The 26,267-nt window shown below is 33.6% G+C and overlaps 1 protein-coding gene across 3 annotated transcripts in view; it reads left to right on the forward strand.

The window, feature by feature from the left end:
- NCAM2 (neural cell adhesion molecule 2) overlaps positions 1 to 26,267 on the forward strand; it is a 549,007-nt gene that overhangs the window by 150,777 nt on the left and 371,963 nt on the right. The window contains exon 1 of one of the 3 annotated variants that reach the window (XM_009202421.4): positions 25,744 to 25,886. The exons of the other annotated variants lie outside the window; for them this stretch is intronic. Within the exon in view, the coding sequence (XP_009200685.2) occupies positions 25,880 to 25,886 (7 nt within the window). The 5' untranslated portion in view covers positions 25,744 to 25,879. Of the gene's footprint in view, positions 1 to 25,743; positions 25,887 to 26,267 lie in introns of those variants that run through there. 3 annotated transcript variants of the gene reach the window in all.

A 26,267-nucleotide genomic window follows, 5' to 3' on the forward strand; every position in this document is an offset into this window, starting at 1 on the left:
AATTTCATTTTATTTTTCATTGATATATATTTCTGTGGATATATTTTCTCCTGCCTGTGGGTCACATTTCCATGAATTTTCAGTAGTCTATTGTTTTTTTGTTATATGTTGGTCATCGTGATTATCATATTGTTGAGTTCCTAGATGTTGGTATTTTCCTTTAAAGCAGGTTGTATTTCTTTGTGGCAACAATTGAAACATTTCAGGGTTAAGGTGATCTGCTTAAGCCCTGTTTTAAAGTATTTTAGGCTAGACTTTGTGGAGCCAGTACTCTAGAAGTAGCTTAGTTCTGCTTCAATGTTTTGGCCTTATTGGGATCTATACTGAATATTCCAGTTACCCAACAAATCACTCTACTCTGCCTTAATGGAACTTGGACATCTCTCAGCAACCTGAGTTCTGGTAGCGTTCGAGTTTACCAGTCTCCAGTAGTTGTTCTTTGCCTCTGTAAGATTAGCTTAGTATTCAACTACAGACTCAGTGGGATGCTTATGCTGATTTCTGCAGCTCCTTCTATGCAGCCTCCTGTTCTATAATAATCTGACCTAAACTTTAGCCATCTTAACTCCTGTAAAGTTGCCTATGTATCTTCACAGCACGTAGAAACCACTGTGCCCTGCTCCCTCTCAGTATTGTGTCTAGTAAATGTCTCCAGGAAGAAAGTCGGGGTGATCTAGTTTTTCCCCCTTCTCTCAGGGATTAATATTCTCTACTGCCTGTTTACCAGATATGACAGTATTTATTTTTTAATTCTGTTTTTTAGTTGTTTAGATGAGAGGGATTGTCTGGAGTCAACTATACCATCATGGCCAGCAATGGAAAGTTCACTTTTTTTTTTTTTGTAATAACATATTAGTAATTGGGCACGTTTACAAAGCCCTTTCTTTTACATCTGGAAGACAATTCCATTATCATTTTGTTTGACTCTTTCAGATCTTAGTTTAAATGTCGTTTTTTTTTTCCATGAAGCTCACTGGAATCTGCATGTCCAGATGTCTTCTTTATATGCTGTCAGTACTCTGTGCTTTCTCCATGACTGAACTTACAGTACTATGCTGTGTTTATTTGCCCCTTGCCTTATATATATGCATAACTGAATTACACACAATATAAATATATAGAAAAGTATAATATAATAGAAAAGTATGAAATATTGAGTGCCATAAATATGCATATTTAAATTAAAGTTTGGAGGAGAAAGAAATCCATTTTAAGTAGTGGGAAAGAAAATATCATGACTTTTATAAGACATGGTGAATGGGAGAATTTTGGAATGGGAGGGAGCCACATGATAGTCATGGTCGGGGGGACAATGTGAAAAATGGAACCAAAATTTGCAATTTTGAAAACATACAAGTGAATGTTTGAATATAACTTGGGTCAAAATGTGAAGAATATTGAATGATGGCGCGATGATGGAAAATTACATTCAGTCTGTTAAGGGGTTTTGCAGTAAGAGACTGATGAGTTTAGATCATTCTGAAAGCATTTTAACGGCAGAGGAGGCAGACTTAATTGGGCAGCTTTTAAAGTAGCTAGGTCAAAGTATGATAACCGAATAGAGTGTGGGAGGGAGAGAAAGGGCATGTTCAAAGTGTATTCTTAATTTTTGTTTTTCTTAGTTAAATATATGGTAAGTTTATAAATGAGATAGAGCATATGTGATAAGTGAAAAAATGTTTTAGGGAAGAGGTCATATTATTTTTAGCATGTAAATGTGGAGATGCCTGCTGCTTGTTCATGTGTATTGTCTGTTTGGCACTTAAATTATGGGTTTCCATGATGTATAGGGGCTAGAATAACAAGTTAGATAACATTATAAAGAAATAATCAGCCAAATCCATATGGGGGATTACATAAATAAAATGGCTTATTTTGTCTAGCATATCAATTATGTGAGGAAAGAAACATTATTATTGAATAAAAAGTTTTATGAACTTTGGTGAAGAATGCAGTATGTGAAATTTCTTTAATCATGATATGCACAAACCAACTATAAATATATTTTGTAGGCATTTAGGGAAAAAGAATATGGATGGCATAGTATATGCTATTAAAGAAGGATTTTAACTTAATTAGTTGTGATGATTTTATAGTGGTTCCATTAGAAAAGAGTTTTATATTAGTTAAAGATGCATAATGAACTTATAGATAAAAAGGTATGGTATCTCATATTTTCTTTAAAATACTGTAGCAAAGAACAATAAAGGAAAGACACAAAACAAAAATGACAATGTTTTGATTATTCTTGAAACATGAGTGTGATAGGTACATGGAAATGCTTTGTGCTACACTTTTCTTCATCTGTGTATGTTTGACATTTCTGTGACATTAAAAATAGAGTCTGCCCAGAAAACTCATATATATATATATAGCTAAATATATATAGCTAAATATTTGTGTGTATGTTTATGTGCATGTGTAGGATACTTTGAGTTACAAATTGTGTTAAATACCATTAGAATAGAGTATAGAATTAGAAGGTCAAAACCAGACATCTTGGAGCCAGCAATAATTGAGGTTGTTGGAAAAATATTAGACATAGAAGAAGCCATACCAACATCTGGAAAAGTAGTAGTGGCAGGGAATGGGCTTTTACTATGGCAATGAAAATTTAAATTATGAAGAAAGGCATGATGCAAGATGCAGCATTGTCTTGGTGAAATCCAAAAAGTGGCAACTGTTTCATATTGAGAGCAAAACACAGGGATAAATGCAATATTGCAACCAAGATTTTGTACTTGGCTGAACAGGAAGGATAAATGGTAATGGCATCAACCAAAATAACAGACAGAGAAAGAAGTGTAGCCTTGGGAGGAACTATGATGAATATTGGTCTTATTGTAAAATACTACACTAAAGAAAAGGCACTTCAGAAGATGTTTACCATGTGAGTCCTCACAAAGGCGAGTGGCACCCCATTATCTTTCTGTGCACTCTTAAATTTTGAGTCTGTTTAATTCCACTATTGAAATATTTTGGTTTAAATATGTTTAAGAATTCTATTCATGTAAAATTTCTCATTTTAATAGCAGCTCATTACAGTGTTAAAATTATTTATCTATGTGTCAAGGTCTTGTGGGTATTCCATTCTTTCTTTTTCCTTTTATTTAAACTTAATACATGCCAGTCTGGTTTTGTGTTAGTTACTCATGGTTATTCATCACATCACTATGACTGGCATAGTGTGTGTTACTCTTTTTATATAAAATATTCAACTCTTGGTTAAATAAATGGTGTATTAATGTTATAATGTAATTGCGGAGTTAGCATTGGCTTTAATATATGATATGAGCTCCTTTTTCAAAATAATATCTTTAAATTGATAATTTAATAGAAGCTATAGTAATATACAGCATATACACAACAGTTTCAGATCATTTAAACATAATTTGTGTAATTGCAGCACAATTTAGTTTGATTATATTTTTACAAATTAAATGAGATACTGACTCTATTCTTATACAGCCACGGGAACATGTTTGTCAAAATAAGTTTTTTAAAAAAATATTTTCATTGCCTGTGAAGATGCATAAAATACTAGCGAATACTTCGGGAAAAAATCCTTAGAGTAGTCTAAAACCAGTTAATCTGTAATTAATTTAATTTGTCCTGTGGAACCACTATCAGACCCCTTCATTTTCATCTATATGGAAAGTTCTTAATTTAGTTAAGTCTTCACTGGTGAGTTTTTAATAGTCATACTCTCTGCTTCCTGCCCATGACTCAGTATCTGGAAAAGATTCAGAGATAATCCCAATTCATATCCAATCTCCACCAGTTCTCTAAGGCACTCATATACAAAAATGTCAAAAAAAAAAAAAAAGAAGACTTGCTACTGTAGCATGCTTGTTCTGTAGTATTTCTGTCTCATTATAAAGAATGACGCATTTTTTTTTTCTGTTTAGCAACAGAAACAAACAAAAATAAGGTAAATTCTGCATTATTCATCTTTGAATTCCAAAGGAGTAAATTTATTTTGGACACATTCAACCACTGTTGATTAGACAGTAATACATTCAAGAAAACAACAATATTTTGCCATCAAATCATTCATAATAAATGTTTGCCCTACATATTTAGTCTGGATATGCAGAGTATATAGGACAATACAAATATAGTATACCTAGTCAGAAAAAAATAATTGCTTGATAATCCTATGAAAGTTATGTTAGTCTTTTGTTTGCATGCATATAGTAAACACCAAAAATTTTACTATGGAAGTCAAGTGTAAATAGATAGGTTATAGATAGATAGATAGATAGATGTATATATAGCTTTAATTATATATATCATATTCCCAGTGTGGTATTCTTTGATAATATTTTCTAGAAACCATAGAGAAAATGAGTTGAGAGTAACTTAACTTCATAAGGTAATTTATTCCAGGAAACAGAATCATAATTATATACAGAGCTATGAATATAAACCTAAACGTAAAGTTACAATTGCACGTGTAATGTGTCTCACAACAAAGACAATGTAGAAAATATGATCCAGGCTTGACTAAAAAGATGGCATGTGTTTTAGTAAAGGCTTAATATCTTCTTATTTATTAACTTTCACCTCTCTTTTCTCCCACACTGAGCTAATAGCTCTTCTTTGTACAAAATCCAAATTATTATTGGTAAAAATTTCCAGTTTCTGCACCCACAGGTTTTCAATTCATTGCAGAGCAGCAGCTGTATTCCTACAGATTTTTCTTTTTTCACTTTTTTCTGATAGACTCTGTAAGATGCCTGCCACGTGTTCCTTATCCCCAAGGGTGACTTCACTATTTGTCTGTGGACTCATGGCTGTATCTTTCACTCAACTGATGTGTTACTCATTGTTGGATTAATAGAAAGGAATTATATATTTCCCTAAATTTTGGCAGGAAGTGCAATTCACTACTTGAACCTGAGCTAAAATAAACTTCCACATTTGATATAAAAATGAATACTTTGCTGTGTTCTAGGCAATACCTTTGAACATTTTTCCTTGGCTGCTGTGCGTGAGGTTATAGTCTTAACTCTTTTTGGCACACAATATTATAGATTACAGTAGCTCTATGCATTAATGAAAATTCGGCTTTTGTATTTTTACAGATTATTTTGGAAGCAGATTAGTTGGTAGTTTTGAAGATACTATGTAGGGTTATGATCAAAAAGCAATTACATATATAAAATTTTAGAAAGTAATCCTATATCGTCATCTTTGTACATTGCTGAATAAATGAAGGAGAGGAATTAATTTAATTACATTTTATAATGTGTTCCCTCTTATAAAATCTCCAAAGTGAGATTTTCCTTTATATGGAATCATCTGCATTTAAAAAAAAAAACTTTATAAAACATGCAAAGAGCAGCTGCCTATATTTGCAGCTGCAAGACAGAAATTTTTACTACACAGTTTCTACTTGTAGCAGGACAGGTGAAGTTTAAAAGGACTCATTCTAGGCAAAATGGTTAAGTCTTTGAAAAGCTTTGTTGTTATTGTTCTTGTTTTATTTCTAGCCCAGTCAAGCATCCTTTTTGGAAAGTTCTTTCTCCAGTTTCAGAAATGTAGAATCTAGATATGCTTCTCATTCCTCCTAATATAAAAGATGCTTGTATTTAATATCAGGGAACCATTTAGGTGAAAGGTTCTGGACTCTCAAGTCAGCCTGGGCCTGAATCTCACTTCTGAAACTTATTAGCCATGTAATCTTCGGAAATTTAAATGTTTCTCCCTATGTTTGCTTATTCTGAGATAGTTACTGAACTGTAGAAGGCGTATGTATAGAATACTGGCAAAACTACCCTTTTAAGAATTAAATAAAATAATTTTTAAAAGACAGACTATGGAATATAGTGTGTACTGAATGTAATCAAGATTTTCCTCTCTTCTATGTTAATCTGATTAATTATATTTTAAAATAGCACATTCACACTGTTTTACTTGAATACAGCTATATGTGTGTATACATGGACCACATATACAAATATGGTCCCGTAAGATGATAATGGGGCTGGGCATGGTGGCTCACGCCTGTAATCCCAGCACTTTGGGAGACCAAGGTGGGCAGATCATGAGGTCAAGTAATCGAGACCATCCTGGCCAGCATGGTGAAATCCAGTCTCTACTAAAAATACAGAAATTAGCTGGGTGTTGTGGCGCGCGCCTTTAGTCCCAGCAACTTGGGAGGCAGGAGAATCGCTTGAACCCAAGAGGTGGAGGTTGCAGTAGGCCGAGATCACGCCACTTCATTTCAGCTTGGCGACAGAGCAAGACACCATCCCCATTCCCCCCGCCCCCAAAAAACAAAAAAGATTATAATGATTCTGAAATATTCGTATCACTTAGTGACAAAGTAGCTGTTGTAACACCTCAGTACATCGCATTACTCACCCATTTGTGATGATACTGATGTAAACAAACCTACTGGGCTGCCAGTCATATAAAAATATAGCACATATGTCTATATATAGTACATAGTCTTTGATGATGATAATAAATGACTATTTCTGGCTTATCTAGTTATTACTCTGTACTTTTTACAGTTATTTTCGAGTGTATTCTATTTATAAAAGAGAAAACTTAAGTATTAAAGAGCCTCAGACAAGTTCATCAGGAGGTATTCCAAAAGCAGAGCTTGTTATCATAGGAGAGGAGAGATCCATGATGTGGTTGCCCCTGACGACCCTTCAGTGGGATAAGATGTGGAGGCGGAAGACAGTGATATTGATGATCCTGACTCTCAGTAGGCCTATGCTAATGGCTAATGTGTGTTTGTGTCTTAGTTTTTAAGAAAACATCTTAAAAAGTATAAAAGATAAAATAAAAAAATTGAAAGTAAAAAAAATTTATAAGGATGTAAAGAAAAAATATCTTCGCATAACTGTACAATGTGTGTTTTAAGCTATGATTACAAAAAGAGTCAAATTTAAACAATAAAAACGTTATAGAGTAATAAATTACAGTATTATTATTTAAGAAAAAAATATTTTAATAAATTTAGTGTAGTCTAAGTTAACCATGTTTATAAAGTCTGCAGTAATATACAGTCATGTCCTAGACAATCTCATTCACTCAAAACTCACTCACTGACTCACTCTGAATGAGGTCATGTCCTGCAAGCTCTGTTTATGGTAATTGGTCTCTTCAGGGGTTCAATTGTTTATCTTTTATATTCTATTTTTGTTAGACCTTTTCTATGTTTAGATACAAAAATAATTAACCATTGTATTACAACTGCCTCCAGTATTTAGTATACTAACATGCTGTAGGTGTTTGTAGTCTGGGAGCAATAAGTTATACCATATAGGCTAGGCGTGTAGTAGGCTATGCCATCTAGGTTTGTGTATGTCCCCTCTGTGACATTCACACAATGGCGAAATTGCCTATGTGCTTCTCAGTAAGTTTCTCTGTCATTAAGCAACACATGATACTCTCTCTCTCCCTCTCTCTCTCTGTATATGTATGATGCATGTACGTATGTATACTGTGTGCATATATTGTGTATGTGTATGGTATTCTGTTTGATTTTTGTGGTTTAAACATTTATAATGTAAAAAAAATGAGTATACATAGACATGTATATGTGAATTATGTTGAACTCCAACATTAGTCTGGGTGAGAGATACATACTGGGGAAGAAAGAGCCCCTGAAGTATAGAAATTTGTTATTGCCTGAGATATGGAAGCCCTGAGAAAAGTCGGTTTGTGCTTATCATGAATTCAAATATTTTGTGCCTTGGTAGATCTCAGTTAGACTCCTGAAGTTTTGATTTAGCATTTCTCATTAACAAGTCTTTTAAATATATGTACCGTGTAAATTTTCTGGCAGACTCAATTGTTTTATATTTTATTTAATTTTTGCAATATAAATATTTTCATCATGTGGACATCATATGGACAAAAAGACAAAAAGATAATGAATGAATGTTTGAAATAAGCATAAACAGTAGCTTACTTAGTAATGTCACTGATCGGTATACTTCTATAATATATAATGATCTATATACTTCTTTAACATAAATATATTATTATAGCATAAAATATTTGTTTTCAATACATTGCCATTGCAGGCAAGAATTTTACCAATTGGATTTCTAGTGAGTATTTGTGTTGTATTACAGCAAAATATGAGAATGGCTATTTTATTAAAGAGTAATATTTATTTCTTACAAAATATCCTGAAGTCTTACAACATTTTCTAAAATCTTTATATTTAATTTGAAAAAGGTTAAAATTAATTTAACAAAATTTAAAAGTGAAACAACTTAGGGACTATACTGCAACCTTATATCAGTCAAATTGGATGAATCTCATCTGTGAAATCATTTCTCTATTTCTTACTGTTTACATTTGGAAACTTAAGTTCTATGCTATAGTGTTGTGTATGCAAGACAATACTGACTATGGGAAAATTTCTAGAACATTGTATAAAATGTGAAGATACAGTAACAATATGACTTTATTAAATGGAGTATCTGCATTTCATATACACCATGAAATGTGAAAACAAGGACCCAATATCATAATTTTGATACACAGTGACATTTTGCTTCAATTATTCTGTTTAATTGTTTGTTCTTGACTATATTATATTTGAGTGAGCCCTACAGCACTGACTAATGTTGGAAGGATTTTTGATCCAATCTAAATTATTGAGTTCAAATATTTCAGTATACATAAGATCACTCCATACTGTAACAAAGAAGTCCCTGAAATACTTATTGAGAACTTTGGACTATTAATGTATATTTAGGTTTTGTGTTACTATCTAGCACACCTCTGCTACAAAATGATGGAAGAAATTGTCCTGTGAATTAATGTAAACAAGAAAAGTTAGATCCTTGAAAAAATTTATAAAACATGAATATTATTTGACAATAGATAGGAAAAATATCAATAATCTTAAGACAGAATGAAGATTTGGGAAAACAATGATTATAGAGAAAAACAGATCAAAAATTTTAAGACGTAAAAAGGACTAAGTTAGAAATACAATGTCAGTAAGGCATTTGGTGCATTTTATTTATTTGTTTATTTTTCACTTATTCAATAAATATGAACTGTTTACTATTTGTCAGATTTCAGATTAAACAATTGTGTGGTAGGGTTGTTTTTAATATATTCACACCTAGATTGCCAAAACGATTATTTCAGATGATAGCCCACTGAAGCTGGACTTAACAACAATCTCATAATTGAGAATGGTTGAGAAATACGAGGGAGTGCAGTGCTCTCGTGTGTGTGTGTGTGTGTGTGTGTGTGTGTGTGTGTGAGAGAGAGAGATAACCTGTATAGGTTATATATGTGTGTGTTTAAAAATATATATGCAATATTCTGTATCTGTACTGTTAGTGTCATATACATGTGATATATCCGTATATGTATCTATATCTATTAGTGTTACTGGAAGGACCAATATATATGCAAAGTCCATAGAGTAATTAGAAGAGCTAGGGAGCTGACGGTGCACTTAGTACATAATTGATAATTAATGCAGTCAGGCCAGGGGAAGACTAAATGAGTAGAGATGTTGCAGTAGTGCCAAGTGAGCAATATCTTAGGTCTGTATGACAGATACAAAATTAGTTGCCCCAGTAGTGTTTAATCATATTAGTTTTGTGTTTATAACAAACTTTCAATAAAGTTGGGTTTTACAGTCAGTCTGTTAATAACTGAAGAGTTTCTACCAAGTTCTTCAACTTTGGGTGCACATGAGAATTGTTTTTCTTTAAGATTAACATGTAATTTTATGTTTTTAAAAAACCTACAAACTTACTTTTTGAAATAAATATTTAGGGTATATAATATGAAATTATTGCCCACTCTTCTGTTTCAGCCACAATTAGTGAGCTGCAATTTAATTCTGAAACTAACTACCTGAAATTAGTGCAGACTCCACAGGTTAAGGGCTCAGTGCTCCATAAGACTGTTTCAGTGCAGACAGCAGCTGCAAATAAAGGACCAAGGCCACGCAAACTTCTGAATGATACAAATTCAGGGGTCCCCATGAGCCTCTCAGATTCAATAATTTGCTAGAATGACTCATGTAATTCAAGAAAGTTATTACTCATGTATAATGTAAGATACGATTTAGGAAGACCTTAATGAAGAGACACATAGGGTAAAGTCTCTGAGGGTCCAAATACAGAGCTTTGGTGCCCTCTCCTAGTGGAATCAATATACTCTAGTTTCCTGGCATATCGATGTGTTAAACAGCCCAGAAGCTCCTCTAAGCTAGAAGTCCACAATCTTTACTAGGGTTTTATTGCACGGGCATGGTTGATTCAACTGTTGGCCGCAAGACTGAACTCAGTCTTCAGCTTGCTTTCTTCTCTGGAGGTTGGGCTGGTTCAAAGTTCCAGTTTTCTAATCATATGGTTGGTCTTTCTTGCATGACCAGCCCCTATCCTGAATCTAGGGGCCCACCATGGGTCAGTTCATTTGAACAAAATATCAGATGTGATCCAAGAAGCTCACGAATAACACAGGCACTCCTGTTATTTGGGAAATTCAAGGATTTGGAGTCTTCCTCCCAGGAACCAGGGACAATGGCCAAATTATTTATTACACAAAAGCCACCATTTGTGTCATGTTGGAATTCAAGGTCATGTCTATGAGGATAAGAAGTAGGTTGATGGGTACAGTTTAGATAGTTTTGGAATAATTTATTTCACCAGATGTAATAGAATGTAAAATAGTTAAAAATATTTCATTTCATATTTGTTTCTTACTCACTCTCTGCATTGTAGCTTTCAGAAATGATGAGAATTTTTGACAGAAGGGATTCTATACCAGGATCTTACTGTGTGTGTCACTGAACCATTTGATAATATATTTAGAGATACTTATTACTTTGTTGATATTCCCATATTTAATTCACCTCATAGTACTTAAAGAAAACTTTATTTTGCCACATCCAGTTACAGAAACAAATTCAGGGAAGGATTTACTTCACACAGATATTTATCTGTAACACACTTGAAGTGTAATTATATTTTCACAAAATAAATTCTAAGATATGATTTCAAAACCACTTTATAGAATGAATGACAACTCTACCGGCAAGTTAAGAAAAATATTTTTCCTATTAAATACAAGAATAAAATGGGTCATGAGTTTGAAAAATATACATAAAACATAAAGATGAATGTTTGCTGATTCACCAGGTTGTAAATTTTCATGAGCAGTTGTGCTTAAAACTTTGTTTAAATACCAGTTTAGCAAATTACTAGCATAAAATATCACAATTTACATATGACTGTGGGCTGTTAAGAGAATGGAATATATTTGAATCAGCAGAAATTCTGTATGAAAAAGAAAGGTCCTCTCAAGTTCATACAATTTGTCTCCACACATTTAGTGTGAAAGTCCAAAGTGTGCATTACTATATTCCAGTCTTATGTTTGACATATGTTCTTAAATGATTGCAGCCATGGAAAAGAAAAAGAAAGTTCTTAGTAGTGATTGGCATGTATCATGGTTCAGACAAAGACCTGGAAAAAAACCTGTCAGATTACCCAAAACCTTAGGAAGCAAGTAATCTTTATTTCTCAAAGTTGCCAACGTCAGCACTGATCCGAAATGTATCCGTTATTGGTGAAGAAACCGGATTGATGTTTTATCTGTCAAAAAATATCATGAACAGTAGTTTAAGTTTGCCACTTAGAAGAAATTTGGCAGTTCCTGTGAGGAGATTAAACTGCCTTTATGAATAGATTAAAAAAAAAAAAAAAGGGAAGTCCCAATTGCTTACTCAGTGCTTGTGCTTAAAATAATGAAGAGTCCAATTAGCATATTCTTTCATCCCCTTTTCTAAATACTAATGTTGAAGCAAAAAGAGATGTTCATATAATCATGTATTTCTGTCCTTGGTGTACGGCATTGAATTAATGATGTCAGGAATATAGACTAAGGAAATACAGTCAGCAATTCCACTGAAGAAGCTTACAGTTCACTAAAAATAAAGGTGAATGCATTGCATTCAGTGTTGACAGCCAAAATAGAGGTCAGTGAGTACCTGTAGGAAAGAAGAGGTTGAAGTACTTCAAAGGCAGTTTACTGAAAGAAGGGAGGCTCTAGAGGGATGTAGGAAGGTAGAAGAGAGATGAAAAGCTCCGGTATTATCCAGAGTACAGCTAGTCTGTTTGGTCTTCTTCTCTGCTATGCTAAATATGTTTTAATTAATCAGCACTCTTCCCTCTTGAAAACATTTTTGTTTGCTTTATTTATTTATTTATTTTTTGCTGAGGTTATTATTGTTAGATTCAAAACATTGAATTGCCACAGTGTTTTTCTTTGCTATGCCTGCGTTGCTTGATATAACATACATGAATTAAGCATTAATGAATTTAGGTCTTTTAAGAGTCGTTTTCTGTACAGTTACCAACATGACACGATAATAATAGTTTCTTGTTTGTTTGTACTTTTGTTTCTGTTTGTTTGCTGAGTGTCAGGAGCTGTTCTCAGAATTTACATGTGTTATCTGTGTAATCATTACGAAAACTTTAAAGAGAAATCACTATCATCACTGCTATTTTTCAGATAAACAAATTGAAGTGAGAAAAATTTAAGTAAAAACAAAAGTTTCGTATTTAGTAAGGTGGGACTGAAATACAATCCTATTTTTCTGCTCCCAGAGTCTTGTGTTCTAGCTAATAATTAGTACAGTGGGACCAGTGTGGGTTCTGATGGCCCCAGTTTTCTCCTGGCCCAGTCTGTCTGGATTAGACCAACGCAATGGGTGAAAACTAACAATGATTCCTGGAATCGCTGCTAGTGTACTTGGAAGTCTCAACCAACACCCCAGGACCCAGAGAAAAATCTATTTATATTTAGCAAGACTGGACAGCCGCCACCAGGTGGCACTAAATTCAATTAAAACTACATGGCTGCAGTAGCATCCCTGATCATCCTTGGCTGGGCAAATTCAGCCTTATTTTTGTAGTACTGTAACTTACAGAATTGAAATATTTGCACTCCAGTAGTCTTGCTTTGATGGAATTTTCTGTATTTTTATTTGAAGACATATTGAAAAATGTATTATTAAAAAAATATTGAAAATAGATTATTACAATTTCATGGATGATTACAAATACTTTTTTGGAAAAACTATAGAAGTTTGACCTTTTGAAACAGAATGTTAGATTTGCAAAGAAGTTGGAAAGTCATTAATTTTAAACATAAGGAATGACTGAATTACATTTGCAAGATATTTGCAAAGAAGAATTGATATTTCCTGACCTTTCTGGTGAGTAATATAACCCTTAGAGACTAACTGGGCTACCTTTGGTCAGATGACAGAAGTTAGCAGTTATCAAATTGAGTCAAAATCTGTGTTTTCAACTATTTTGTTTCTCTACAAAGTTCTGATTTTAGAAACATCATAAGACCAAATGAGGCAATTACAAATCAACTTTTCTTCAGATATTTTTTTAAAACCATTATGATTTTTAGTTATGTTTAAGTTAATTTATTGCAACTTCCGTGCTTCTTATTTATTTTTTAATTGATTTACTTATTGAGGAAATGTTAATTGAGTGATTATTCTATGCCTGGTGTTAAGGGTCAACTAGTGAATCAAACAGATAAAAACTTTACCAATGTAGAGTTTACTGCCATGTGAAGAAAAGACAGTTCACAGATAAATAAATACAGTGACTATCAATTGTGTTAGTTTTATACATGCAGCATGTAAAGACTTAAGATAACTATAACTACAAAAAATGACTGAATTTGTATCATATACCAGGCACTATCTTAAATGCACTGTTGTATTTAATTCTTATAACAGCCTTGTTAGAGTTTTGTTTTACTCCAAAGCAATCCTTGGTTTTGGTAATTCACTAGAAAATCTCAGAGGACTCAGAAAGTCTGTGGTGTTTATGAATACTGTTCATTCAGGGAAAAGATACAGATCAAAAGGGCAAAGGGAAATGGCAGACGGGGCAAATAGAAGCCAGGCATACATTTCTCGGTGTCCCCTACCAGTGTAATGACACCGGACACACTTAATTTTCCCCTAAATGATGAGTGACAGCACATGCAAAGTGCTGTCCACTAGAGTAGTTCATTTCAGCTTTGGTGTCCAGAAGTTTTATTGGAGTCTCTTACATAAGCATTCAGCACCTCTAGACTGATTCAGCTACTCACTCCAGCCTCCTTCCACAGCAAAAACAGATGCTCACATTAAATCACATAGTTTATCCAACTGGTACTCTGACCAAAGGCCTCAGGCATACAAGTACTGGTGGTCAACAGAAATACAGGGTGGCCCAAGGCCTCAAGCATACATAACCACTCTTACCAGGGAGAATATTCTAAGGAATATATTGTCCCCAAAAAGCCAGCCAATTCTTTCTTTGGAATTTGGAGAGTTGGGGTAACTGAGACCTGCTGACTTTTTACTTATTCCACCCATCTGGCACTTGGCATACACTCTCTTACAGTAAAACTATCGTATTTTCCTGAGCATTTATATTTATTATAACATTTATATTTCATCACAGAACAAATCAGTAAAAATTACAAATGTATTTGTCACGCCTTCCCTAATGAATTGACCCTTGTACATATACAGGATATTATTATAGACATAAGTCATTACAATTCATTATTTCTGGGTTATAAGTCAGTTGGGGTCAAAGCAATCTTTCTGCCTTGGTCACAGGCTTGTGCTAAGATTGATATAATTAAGTTTGACTATGCTATGAGACCTCCCCATAACCTTTCCTGTCTAATGTTGGGGCCATTCTCTAAGGGAATTTGGACCCACCCTGTGATGCCTATTGCTTTTTCCCTGAGAAACCCATTGTATTTTTCAGGTCTGCTTAATAGCTTTCCAGGTACCAAAATAAGGCAAGATATATTGATACAAAGAACACTTTGACATTTAGGGCATACAGCTTCCTGTTTAGTACGTTGTAACCTGGAGCTCCTTTAAGCATTTGGTCATCAAGACTTATATAGTGGTAAGTTTCCCAGAAGTTGTATACCATCATATTCTCTGATGGGCCAGTGGGGAGTAGTTTCTTGAAATATCTTTTCAAATGATAGCATTTGCAATAGATGTAACCAGAAGAATAAGAGTCAGGAGACTCTTGCTAGCATTGCTGCAATTCCACTCAGTCATTAAAAATTACTTACTTTAATATTACACATTGCTAGAATTCCACCCAGTCATTAAAAATTATTGCAGATCATCATCACATTGTATGACCATATTGTTTCCCAGAATGATGCCTCTTAAGTATGCCAGATTTTTATTTGAAGTTGCTTGGTTCAAATAAAACTACTGTCTTCCTGCTGCATGGATTCCCAAGCAATAATTTATCCTTCAACATATTGCATCTCTCTCAAAAAGTTTGTTTGGTGGAATAGAATCTTTCTGGTCAGTCACAAAATTCAGACTTAAACGCCATTTCATCAACTTGTATTGATAACCTGTATACCAATATTTAAATCTTTTACCATAACCTGCTAACTACCCTTCTCTAAGTATTGCTTTATCTCCAAATGATGCTATTTTGTTGTTTCATGTCCTTTGTCTTTCTTTTATGTGATTAAGCTTTATATTAATGGCTTTCTAGATTTTTTTTATTGTGTTTGGGGGTAAGCTGGGAATTACTACTGGATGAGTGGGTAGGAATTAAAGTGAACGTTCTTGTATAATTTGCAGAGAGGACTGCCAATTTTCTCTCTCTCTCACCCTCCCCTTGAAATCTATTGTGCTTTATAACCAGATCGTTAAAAATTTTAGCCACGATTAGATGTAGATTTTGAAGGAAAAAAAGGATAATCCAATATGTATGATTACTTCTATATAATGATTTAATCTTTGGTTTTAGTTTGAATAGCATAAAAGATATATTTATAATGTATTTTTCTTAAAATTGTATAAGCTTGGACTTTAGGAAACAGAAAAAGAAGAGCACATTAACCTAAAGTAAGCATAATAAAACAAATACATCATTGAAATTGAAAACAGGAAATCAAAAGAGGAAAATCAATGTTTAATAAGATTAGATAAGATTAATAAGATTGACAAACTTTGTTCCATTCAGAGTTCCTCAGAAAAATAGAAAAAAGAAACAGATGATTGATACCAGGAAAGAAAGTGGGGGCATCACTACAGATCTTATGGACATTAAAATAATAAATGAATATTATAAAAATAATCTGCTTACAAATTTTATAACCTACACAAAATATAGCAATTCCTTGAATGACACAATCTTCCAGAACTCACAAAGGAAGAAATAGATTATCTGAATAGGCCCTTATTAAATAAATTGGATCCATAATTAATACAAAATAGAGAGTGCCAATCCCATATAAATTCATGGGTGAATTATACCAAACATTTAAGGAAGCAGTTACACTAATTCTGTATAATCTCTTTCAAAGGATAGAAGCAGAGGGAATACATCCTAATTATATATGGTCAGCATTACGCTAATACTAAACTACATAAAGATATTATAAGAAAAAAAACTACAGTCCAATATAGCTCATAAACATAGATGCAAAAATCCTCAAGAAAATATTAGCAAATAGAATCCAACAATATATAAAAAATAATTTTACCTCACAACCAAGTGGGACTTATTCTGGAAGTGTAAGACTGGTTCAACATTTGAAAATCAATGAATACATTTCCTCCTATCAGCAGGTTAAAGAAGGAAAAACACAGGATCCCAGATACAGAAAAAAAAATCTAATAAAATCCAACTCCCATTCATGATAATAATTCTCAGCAAACAAACACTAGAGGGTAACTTCATCAACTGAAGCTGTACCAAAACCTACAGCTAACACCATACTTGGTGTTAAATTAGAGGCTTCCCCATTAAGATTCGGGAATACGCTAAGGATACCCCTTCTCATTAGTGCTTTTCATCATTGTACTGGAAGTTCTTGCTATGCAATACAAAAAATAGAAGAAAGGAAAAGACATACAGACTGGGAAGGAATAAATAAAGCTGTCTTTCTTCACAGATGACAGGGGTGTTTATGTAAAAAATCCAAATAAAATTTTTAACGATCTGATTATAAAGCACAATAGATTTCAAGGGGAGGGTGAGAGAGAGAGAAAATTGGCAGTCCTCTCTGCAAACTATACAAGAACGTTCACTTTAATTCCCACCCACTCATCCAGTAGTAATTCCCAGCTTACCCCCAAAATACAATAAAAAAATCTAGAAAGCCATTTATATAAAGGTTAATCACATAAAAGTAGCAACGTTGAAGAGTATAAGGTTAATGTGTATCAATTACTTTCTTGTATATTAGCGATAACCAAATAAAATTTGAAACTAAAACACATTACTATGTTAATACCTTCTAAAATGAAATACTAGAGTATAAATCTAAAAAAGGCTAAGAGCTATATGAAGACAATTACAAAAATATGATGAACGATATCAAAGGAGAACTAAATAAATTCAGATACATTATTAACTTATGCATAGGAAATCTGAATATTGTCAGGATGCCAGTTTTTTTCCAACTCGATCTATAGATTCAACATAATCTCAATAAAATCTTATTCTGTAGATACTAAGAAATGGATATCTGAAGTTCATGTGGAGAGGTAAAAGACCCAGAATGACCAACTCAATATTGAAGCAGAAGAACAAAGTTGGAAGACTCCATTATTAGACTTCAAGATTTACTTTATGTCTACAGTACAGACAGTGTTGTTTTGAGGAAAGGATACAAAAATAGATCGATGAAACTGAGTAGAGGTATCAGAAATAGACCCACATCATTATAGTCAGCTGATCTTTGATAAAGGAGCAAAGGTAATATACTGGAACAAATATAGTTTTTACAACAAATGATATTGGAACAACTGGAAGTCCATTTGCAAAAATTGAATCTAGACAATGACCTTAAATCCTTCACAAAAATTAATTCAAAATGATCGATCATAACCCTACATGTAAAATGTAAATCTATAAAACTCATAGAAGATAACAAAAAAAGATCTACATGACCTTGTGCATCATAATGGTATTTTAGGTACACCAAAGGCACACTCTGTGAAAGAAATATTTGATAATCTGGACTTCATCACAATTGAAAACTATTGCTCTTGATAGACCCTGTCAGGAGAATGAGAAGTGAAGCCACGGACTGAGAAAAATATTTGCACAAGATACATCTGATAGAGAATTGTTATCCAAAATATACAAGTAACTCTTAAAATTCAACAACAAGAAGATGAACAACTTGATTAAAAATGGTCAAAACCCTGAGCAGACACCTCACCAAAGAAAATATACAGACAACCAGGCATGGTGGCTCATGCCGGTAATCCCAGCACTTTGGGAGGCTGAGACTGGAGGATGACTTGAGCCCAGAAGTTTGAAACTAGCCTGGGCAACATGGTGAAACTCACTCTCTGCAAATAAAAAACAAAATATAAAAAGTAGCCAGATGTGGTGGCACACACCTTTAGTCCCAGCTACTCAGGAGTCTGAGGTGGGAGGATCGCTTGACCCCGGGGAAGTTGAGGCTTCAGTGAGCCAAGATCGTGCCTCTGCACTGAAGCCTGGGTGAGAGTGAGACTCTGTCTCAAAAAAATAAAATAAAATATACAGACAGCAAATAAGCATATGAAAAGATGTTGAACGCTGTATGTCATTAGAGAATTATAAATTAAAACAATGAGATACCACAGCACCCTTATTATAATGGCCAAAATCCAAAACACTTGACAACAAAAAATGCTAGGGAGGATGTGAAACAAGACGAACATTCATTCATTGGTAGGGTGAATGGAAAATAGTACAGCCACTTCGGAAAACTGCTTGGCACTGTCTTACAAAACTAAACATATTCTTAATATATGATCCAGCAGTTTTACTCCTTGGTATTATCCATATGAATTAAAAACTTATGACTGCACAAAAACCTACATACGAACATTTATAGTGACTTTTTTTAGGATGTCCTGTAGATGAATGAGGAAATTGTAATACATCCAGATAATGGAATATTATTCAGCACCAAAAAGAAATGAGCTGTCAAATAATGAAAAGTCATGGAGGAAGCTTAAGTGCATATTACCAAGTAGAAAAGCCAATGTGAAAACACTACCTACCGTACGATTCCAAGTATATGAGACTCTGGAAACGACGAAACCCTGGAAACAGCAAAGTGGTCGGTGGTTTCCGGGGTTTGCAAGGGAAAGGATGAATAAGGGGAACACAGAGGCTATTTAGGGCAGTGGAATTACTCTGTTTGATAACTTAAGTGATGAATACACATGTCACTACATGTTTACCAAAATGCATGGAATATATATTATGAGTGAACCTTAATGTAATCCATAGAATAGGCATGATGTTGATGTATCAATGTAGGTTCATCAGTTGTAACAAATGCAGCACTGTGGCATAGTGTTCCTAGAGGAGGAAGGCTGTGCTTGTGTAGGGACAGGGCTATGTGGGAACTCTCTGTACTTTCTTGTCAAGTTTGCTGTGAACTTAAAACAGCTCTGAAAAATAACATTTATTGATTGCTAAAAAGAAATCTTATGAGTTGTGAACTTCTGCCTTTCATTTGAAGGGTTTTGGAAACACTTTTCAGCTTTAAATTTTGATATTGTAATAGATTACACAGTCAATTAGACAGGGGTGTGGTAATACATTTATAATGTGATACTTTCAGCCACTGTTGTGATTAATTGCCATGCATTAAACATTGGCTGAGAAATGACACTTGAAAATGATGATGGGATTATTACTATTTAAACAGGTTCTAAACTAGGGGATGACAAGGACTTGTAGCATGTTTTCTTAAGGAAATATTCCAGATTACAAATGCCTGTATGGCAATGTTCAGTAAAAGATGAAGCATATAAAATTTAGGGAAAAAAAAGTAGTTAGAACTAAACTGTAATGAACACTCATGGTTGCTAGACACTGGTAGTAAGAGAATTTGCATGAATAATTTTATTTAATCCTTCCTTTATCCCTAGTTAGTAGGGTATATTTTATCTTATTCTGATATTGAGAAAACTGTGAGGTACTCAGAGGTAAATAAATTGCGCTAAGTCACACAGAAAATGTTGAAGTCAGGTGTCATATGGGCACTCACCTCTGAAGTGTACCTTGTAGCAATTTTCTCATACTGGTTCCCACTTTCCTGTGTTGTTTTTCTTACCCACCCTTGACTGCCACAGACTGGAATAGCGAGGGCACTGAGGTTTGAAGAAAGTATTTGATGCAACCATTTTTCGAGGTCAGTAGGCATCTGACAAGATTGATGGGCAAAGAGAAACAGAACAATAAGGAATATTTTGAAAATTTTTTATATAGCTAAAAGGTAGTAGAGTACAGTTGATTGAATTAAAACACAGGATAAATTATTGTACTCGAGAATACTAATGGGGGTAGAATCAAAGGTCAGTATTCAATCAGCAGAATCATTTTTTTTTTCCCTTGGTAGGTTAAATGGAAGGAATTATTCTAATTAGTATAGTGCTGTAGCTTGTACATTATTTATATTTCCAAATTGCAAGACTTCAGTCCCTTATGTTTTAAAAAGCCTAATCACTGTAAGCAAAATAAATAAATTTTATGTCTTTTATTCTCAAATAACCTTAATAAATCAGCATAATACACATGGGCTGTGGCTTTTCCACATTTTGATTTTTTTTCCTCACCAAATATAGATCATATTTTTTCCTTTTTTTTTCTGTGTAGTGCCCTATTTAATGGGCATTTGTTTCTAATTGTTTTCTGACAGAACAGTGACAAAATCATCAGTTTGGTAAATTAAGAGGAAAAAGTAACAGATTTTCACATACTGGAATCTCAGGCCAAAAATTTTTTAAAAGTTTTTAGATGCACTAACACCACCTTTATTTAAAAATATTATAATATTTGTAACATTTTACAAACCTTTAAACCATAAAATGAACTTCCTTAGACATGTGTTTCTTTTTGACCTAACATGTTTGAATCATGAGGAGATTTTTTTAAATGTCTTTTTTTCTAAACTTTTTATTCTAGTCATGTGCCATCTGTAAGTCTGAAAAGTTCTTCTGTGAAATGACACTTTAAAATAACTCTTTCTTAGCATATACTTTACATGTGCATTGCATATTGTACAGTTTTAGTCACATATAACTATATAATCACTTGATTGCCATTTATAAAGTTTGGCATAATTATATGTGAGAAGCAAGTGCATTGGTTTAAAAGTATTTCAGCATTTAACTGGATAAAGTGTTTTCTTTCACTAAATGACACTATCAATTTTATCTAGAGCTGCAGGTGATTCATTAATACTTTAGTAGTTGAATATATGACATTTAAAATATTTATCTAACTGAAAATTGGACACTTATAAACTGCATCAAACATGCTGTTGGCTGAGATTTTTCTTAAAATTTACGAACATTTGAAGTCTCTTCACAGATACTTCTCAACTTAAGATATTTTTCAAATGCATATTTTATAAAGAAGAACTACTAAAGAAATAAATTAAAAAATAAAACATTTTTGTTTATTTCGCTTTTCCTGTTTGATCCTTTAAAAATTTACCCTGTATATTATTTATGAGACTCAATAAGGGTGGACTTGACTAATGGTTATAGTGTGAAATGTGTCTTCACTTCTTGCAAGGCAATTTGAGAGGGCAGAGTACTATAAATAATTAATGTAACATTATGCCTGAAGCATAGAGGGTATTCAAATGTTGTGGAAATGAATTAGAAAAATTATTCCTTTTTTTGTATATTTAGTAACATACAAGAAAATTTATCTACTGATGGTAGAAAGATATCCCAGGGAACTATTTGTAGTTGGTTGCTAATTCCTTGGTATTCATTGGAAAGAAAGTAGACAATGTTCAATGGAATTAAATGTGGCAGATAATGTTATGAAGAGTTATATATATATGGTATTATACTTCAGAGTAGTTGCATTTCGGAGTAATACAGACTTGCTTAGAGACATATTAGTAGACTTTTATCCCATTTCCTTTATAAGGTTGTCAATAGCAATAAACCTTGTATTTAGTTAGAAGTGTACCATGGCAGTGAAGTCTGAAATAATGTATTTTCTGCATCTTAATTTAGTGAACATTGAAAGACAGAGTAGTGAATGAGCATGAGAGTATTCTTTTGAAACGTGCTAAATTGGGTTTATTTAGTCGTTTCTGTAGATTTCCTTAGGGCAAGGCAAGAACATATCCCTAAAAGAAATGCCATAAAACCTCTTTTGAGAGAGGCATAGACAGTTGGATGTAAATAGACTCATATCCTGGTATATTAAATACTGAATCACCCTACATCTTTGGAATAATGATTAGCATGCTTAGATAAATAAACACCCCACATACGCTTCAAACTATCTGCCATATGTGTCATTTTTTATAAATGAGACTTCTGATGAAACTTGAGGTTGCAGCATAAAGATTCTGTGTGGCATGATTAGCATACCCCCAGATTTGAAGGGTTACAAGACCTAGGATTGGCATACAGGTGTGAAAATTAGAGGCTTAAACGAGACTTTTTTTTTTTTTTTTTTTTTTTTTTTTTTTTTGAGAGGTTTCACTCTTGTCACCCAGGCTGGAGTGCAGTAGTGCAATCTCAGCTCACTGCAACCTCCGCCTCCCAGGTTTAAGCGATTCTCCTGCCTCAGCCTCCCGAGTAGCTGGGATTACGAGCGTGTGCCACCACGCCCAGCTAATTTTTGTATTTTAGTAGAGACGAGGTTTCGCCATGTTGGCCAAGCTGGTCTCGAACTACTGACCTCAGATCGTCATCAGCCTACCTCGGCCTCCCAAAGTGCTGGGGTCACAGGCGTAAGTCGCCGCGCCTGGCCCATAAAACCTTTCTTTAAAGAATCAGCCATCCATTCCTTTAGTGAAAAGTCAAATTATATAGATCCTTGCAAGTTACAGTAATAAAGTTTTTTTAAAATTTAAATTAAAGAGAAATAGGATGGCTTAAAACAGAAAAATAACATAATTTGCTATGTCTTTTTAGATGAGCCTGGTTAACAGAATAGATGGTAGAAGAGCAAGAACACAAACTGGGAAACAAGTCAAGATGTAAATGCAGTAATCCGGGATCAAGGGGTGGGGAAGGCTGGTGATGGTAGACTTGAAAAACCAGGGTGGTGGCTGGGTGCGGTGGCTCAGGTCTGTAATCCCAGCACTTTGGGAAGCTGAGGCAGGCAGATCACATGGACAAAAGATCAAGACCATACTGGCCAACATGGTGAAGCCCCGTTTCTACTAAAATACAGAAATTAGCCAGGCGTGGTGGTGGGCGCCTGTAGTCCCAGCTACTCGGGAGGCTGAGGCAGGAGAATGACGTGAACCCGGGAGGTGGAGGGTTGCAGCAAGCCAGGATCGCACCACTGCACTCTAGCCTGGGCGACAGAGCAAGACTCCATCTCAAAAAACAAACAAACAAAAACAGGGTGGTAACATTAAAGATAGCAAGACGTGGATTAATTTAAGGTTTGCTTTGGAATTAGTGAGCAGGGCATGTAGAAACTGTTAAAGATTTAGTTGTTAGGTCTGATAGAAAATGAGAATGAATCAGGCTGATTCTGTGTTTTAGCTGAGAGTAGCTAGTGTATTTATTCAGAGAGGGAAGCCATGGAGAGAAGAGATTTGTGAAGTAGAATTCAGTGTTAGTGATCGGTAGTGACAAACTGGTTTGTACTGTGGTAGGGTATCCACATTACTTCTGGATTGATTCCTAAAATGAGTAGCCCAACATTTCCATCTGATACCCAAAACAACCAATTTTATGTCTTTAACCTTTTGTTTCTTTCCTTGTCCCCAGAAGACTAATTCTCTGCAGAAAATTAGGTTTAAAACAGAAATGCCTGCATTAACTTTCTATTTAAGAAATGTCCAGTACTCATTCTAAAAATGTGCATTAGACGTTCTGTGAGTTACCAGGAGTGCAGAAAACTAAAAGAAATAGAGAGAGAGAGAGAGAGAGAGAGGGAGAGAAAGAAAGAAAAGAAAGAAAAAGAAAGAAAGAGAAAGAAAGAAAGAAAGAAAGAAAGAAAGAAAGAAAGAAAGAAAGAAAGAAAGAAAGAAAGAAAGAAAGAAAGAAAGAGAAAGAAAGAAGGAAACTGTGACAAACTGGACTCTTTCAGTTAAGAAATAACACCTGTGAATTACTGGCAGCCCTAGGCTATTTGTATGACTGTGTTACCATCTCTGAATCACTTGACTGGAACTCTTAGATCAAATCAATCATACATTATCAGCCTGCATTGATAACACAATGCCATTTCCAATGTATTGGACCAAAAGTATCACCAGAATAATTCAGAAAAAAACATAAATACTGAGAAATAGAGTGTCATTCCAACCATCTATATATAGTTGAAATATCCTCCTAATGGTGATGGATAATCATAACTGAATTTCATTATTAAACATCTATCTTTCATATATATTCTTAATTTGGTGTTCTAACAAATTCTTACCTAATATCAATCTAGTTTTAGCAAAATATTAACTCTAGAGTTTGCCTGAAAATGTGAATGGATTCTTGACACATTTATACAATGTAACAAAGAATATTGAAACATGAACAAAATAAGAGTCAAAATATTTTGAGGGGGAAATTGATAACATTTTAAGACAATTTGAAAGTCAGAATGTTTTAAATGTTTTTTTCTAAATTTTGCTTTCCATTAGGAATGTTTGAAGTTATTTCCTAAATACAAATATTATATATTTAATTTTCCATGTTGAATACAATCAGGAAATTAAACTAAACCAAAGTTTGGTTTAAATCGGCATTTTTCTGTACTGCAGAATTGCTGTACTAGTTACTTACGGCTCAGGATTATAGAACTGTTTGTTGATGGGATAGTTAAGAAACAAAAAGCAAAAAGGAAACAACAGAGGCTGGAAGTTGAAATCTCCTAACAGATTATAACCAAAAATTACACCTAAATATGAATGTCTAGCCTGTATTCAACATCAGTGCCTGTTTACTTAGAACATTTATAGTTACTTTATTGGATCAATCATACTTGATTTATTCTGTAAAGGCAATTTCAGCCCCATTTTAAAAAGAAAGAAAGAGATAGAATATATTGTAGGAGCAATTGTGAAAATTATCTCCCAGTGAACTTTTTTTATTCAAGAGATACAGCAGAAACTTAAATGAAAATCGTGTAGATCTTATGTTTACTAATTCAGTGCTAGCAAATTATATCCTACAAATAAATCAGTGTTACACCCTGTTTGTTATTTTCCTTTGTAATTACTATAACTACTTTCTAAATATGTTATGTATTTGCTTAAAGATTTCACCCATCATATATCTCTGACTCAAAATCCGTATTTATTCATTATCTTTAAAAGTGCATTTGCAGACTGTCTAGAAATGTACTATTACATGCTTCACTGGGTTTTTATGAACAGTTTTAGAAATATTTATTAATTAGCATTACAAAATGCACCTGAAATGCTCACCATTTCACATGAACAACAACCAATTATAAGTAAATTATAGTGCTGGTTTTATTTCATAGTCATCTACCAAAAATAGCACATTTTACATATACATTTAAAGTCAGTAAAGTGAAAGGAAGTCATGTATGACATTAATTTTTAATGAAATCCTTATTTTGTAAAAAGTAATGGAATGTTAACATGTATTCCTTTCCCTTTCATTTTCTCACCTACTCTCTTTCTCTCTCTCCTCTCTCTCCCTCTCTTTTTCCCTCCCTCTCTCCCTCCTTTCCCTTCCCCTCTCTTCTCATCCCCTGCCCTCCCCACTTTCCTCTCTTTCTTCCTTCCTTTCTTCCTTCCAACAATGAACTGGACACTTTCCTCTCAATGAAATGAATTGACTTCATCTTCCTTGTCATATTGACCATAACTGCTTTTGCCATGGGACAATATAATGATAGGTAAGTTTATAAAATAAAAATAGAATATGTTGCTTGATAATGTCTGTCACATATTTTATAAAAACAGTTTATATATTATTTGATTTTAGATTGAATAGGAATTAAGGTGTGTTTTAATGCCATTGCGTTGAAATTAATAATTTAAGTTGAAAATCATTTTATCTGATTAACTTAAACACAAGGGTATTAACAATTTAGTTACATAATAAAAACAATTTATTACTGTTTTCTTCTTACAACGAAAAGCATTTCACATTTTTTAAAATGAAAGCAACTAATCTGGATGAATTAATTTATCTATATTTTTATTTCTAATAGAACAATGATAAGGCTGAATTTCGTTGATATTCTTGATTTTTCTTTTGCTAAAGTAAGAGAGAG

Source organism: Papio anubis, chromosome 4 (assembly GCF_008728515.1).
Source record: "Papio anubis isolate 15944 chromosome 4, Panubis1.0, whole genome shotgun sequence".
NCBI classification, from domain to species: Eukaryota; Metazoa; Chordata; class Mammalia; order Primates; family Cercopithecidae; genus Papio; species Papio anubis.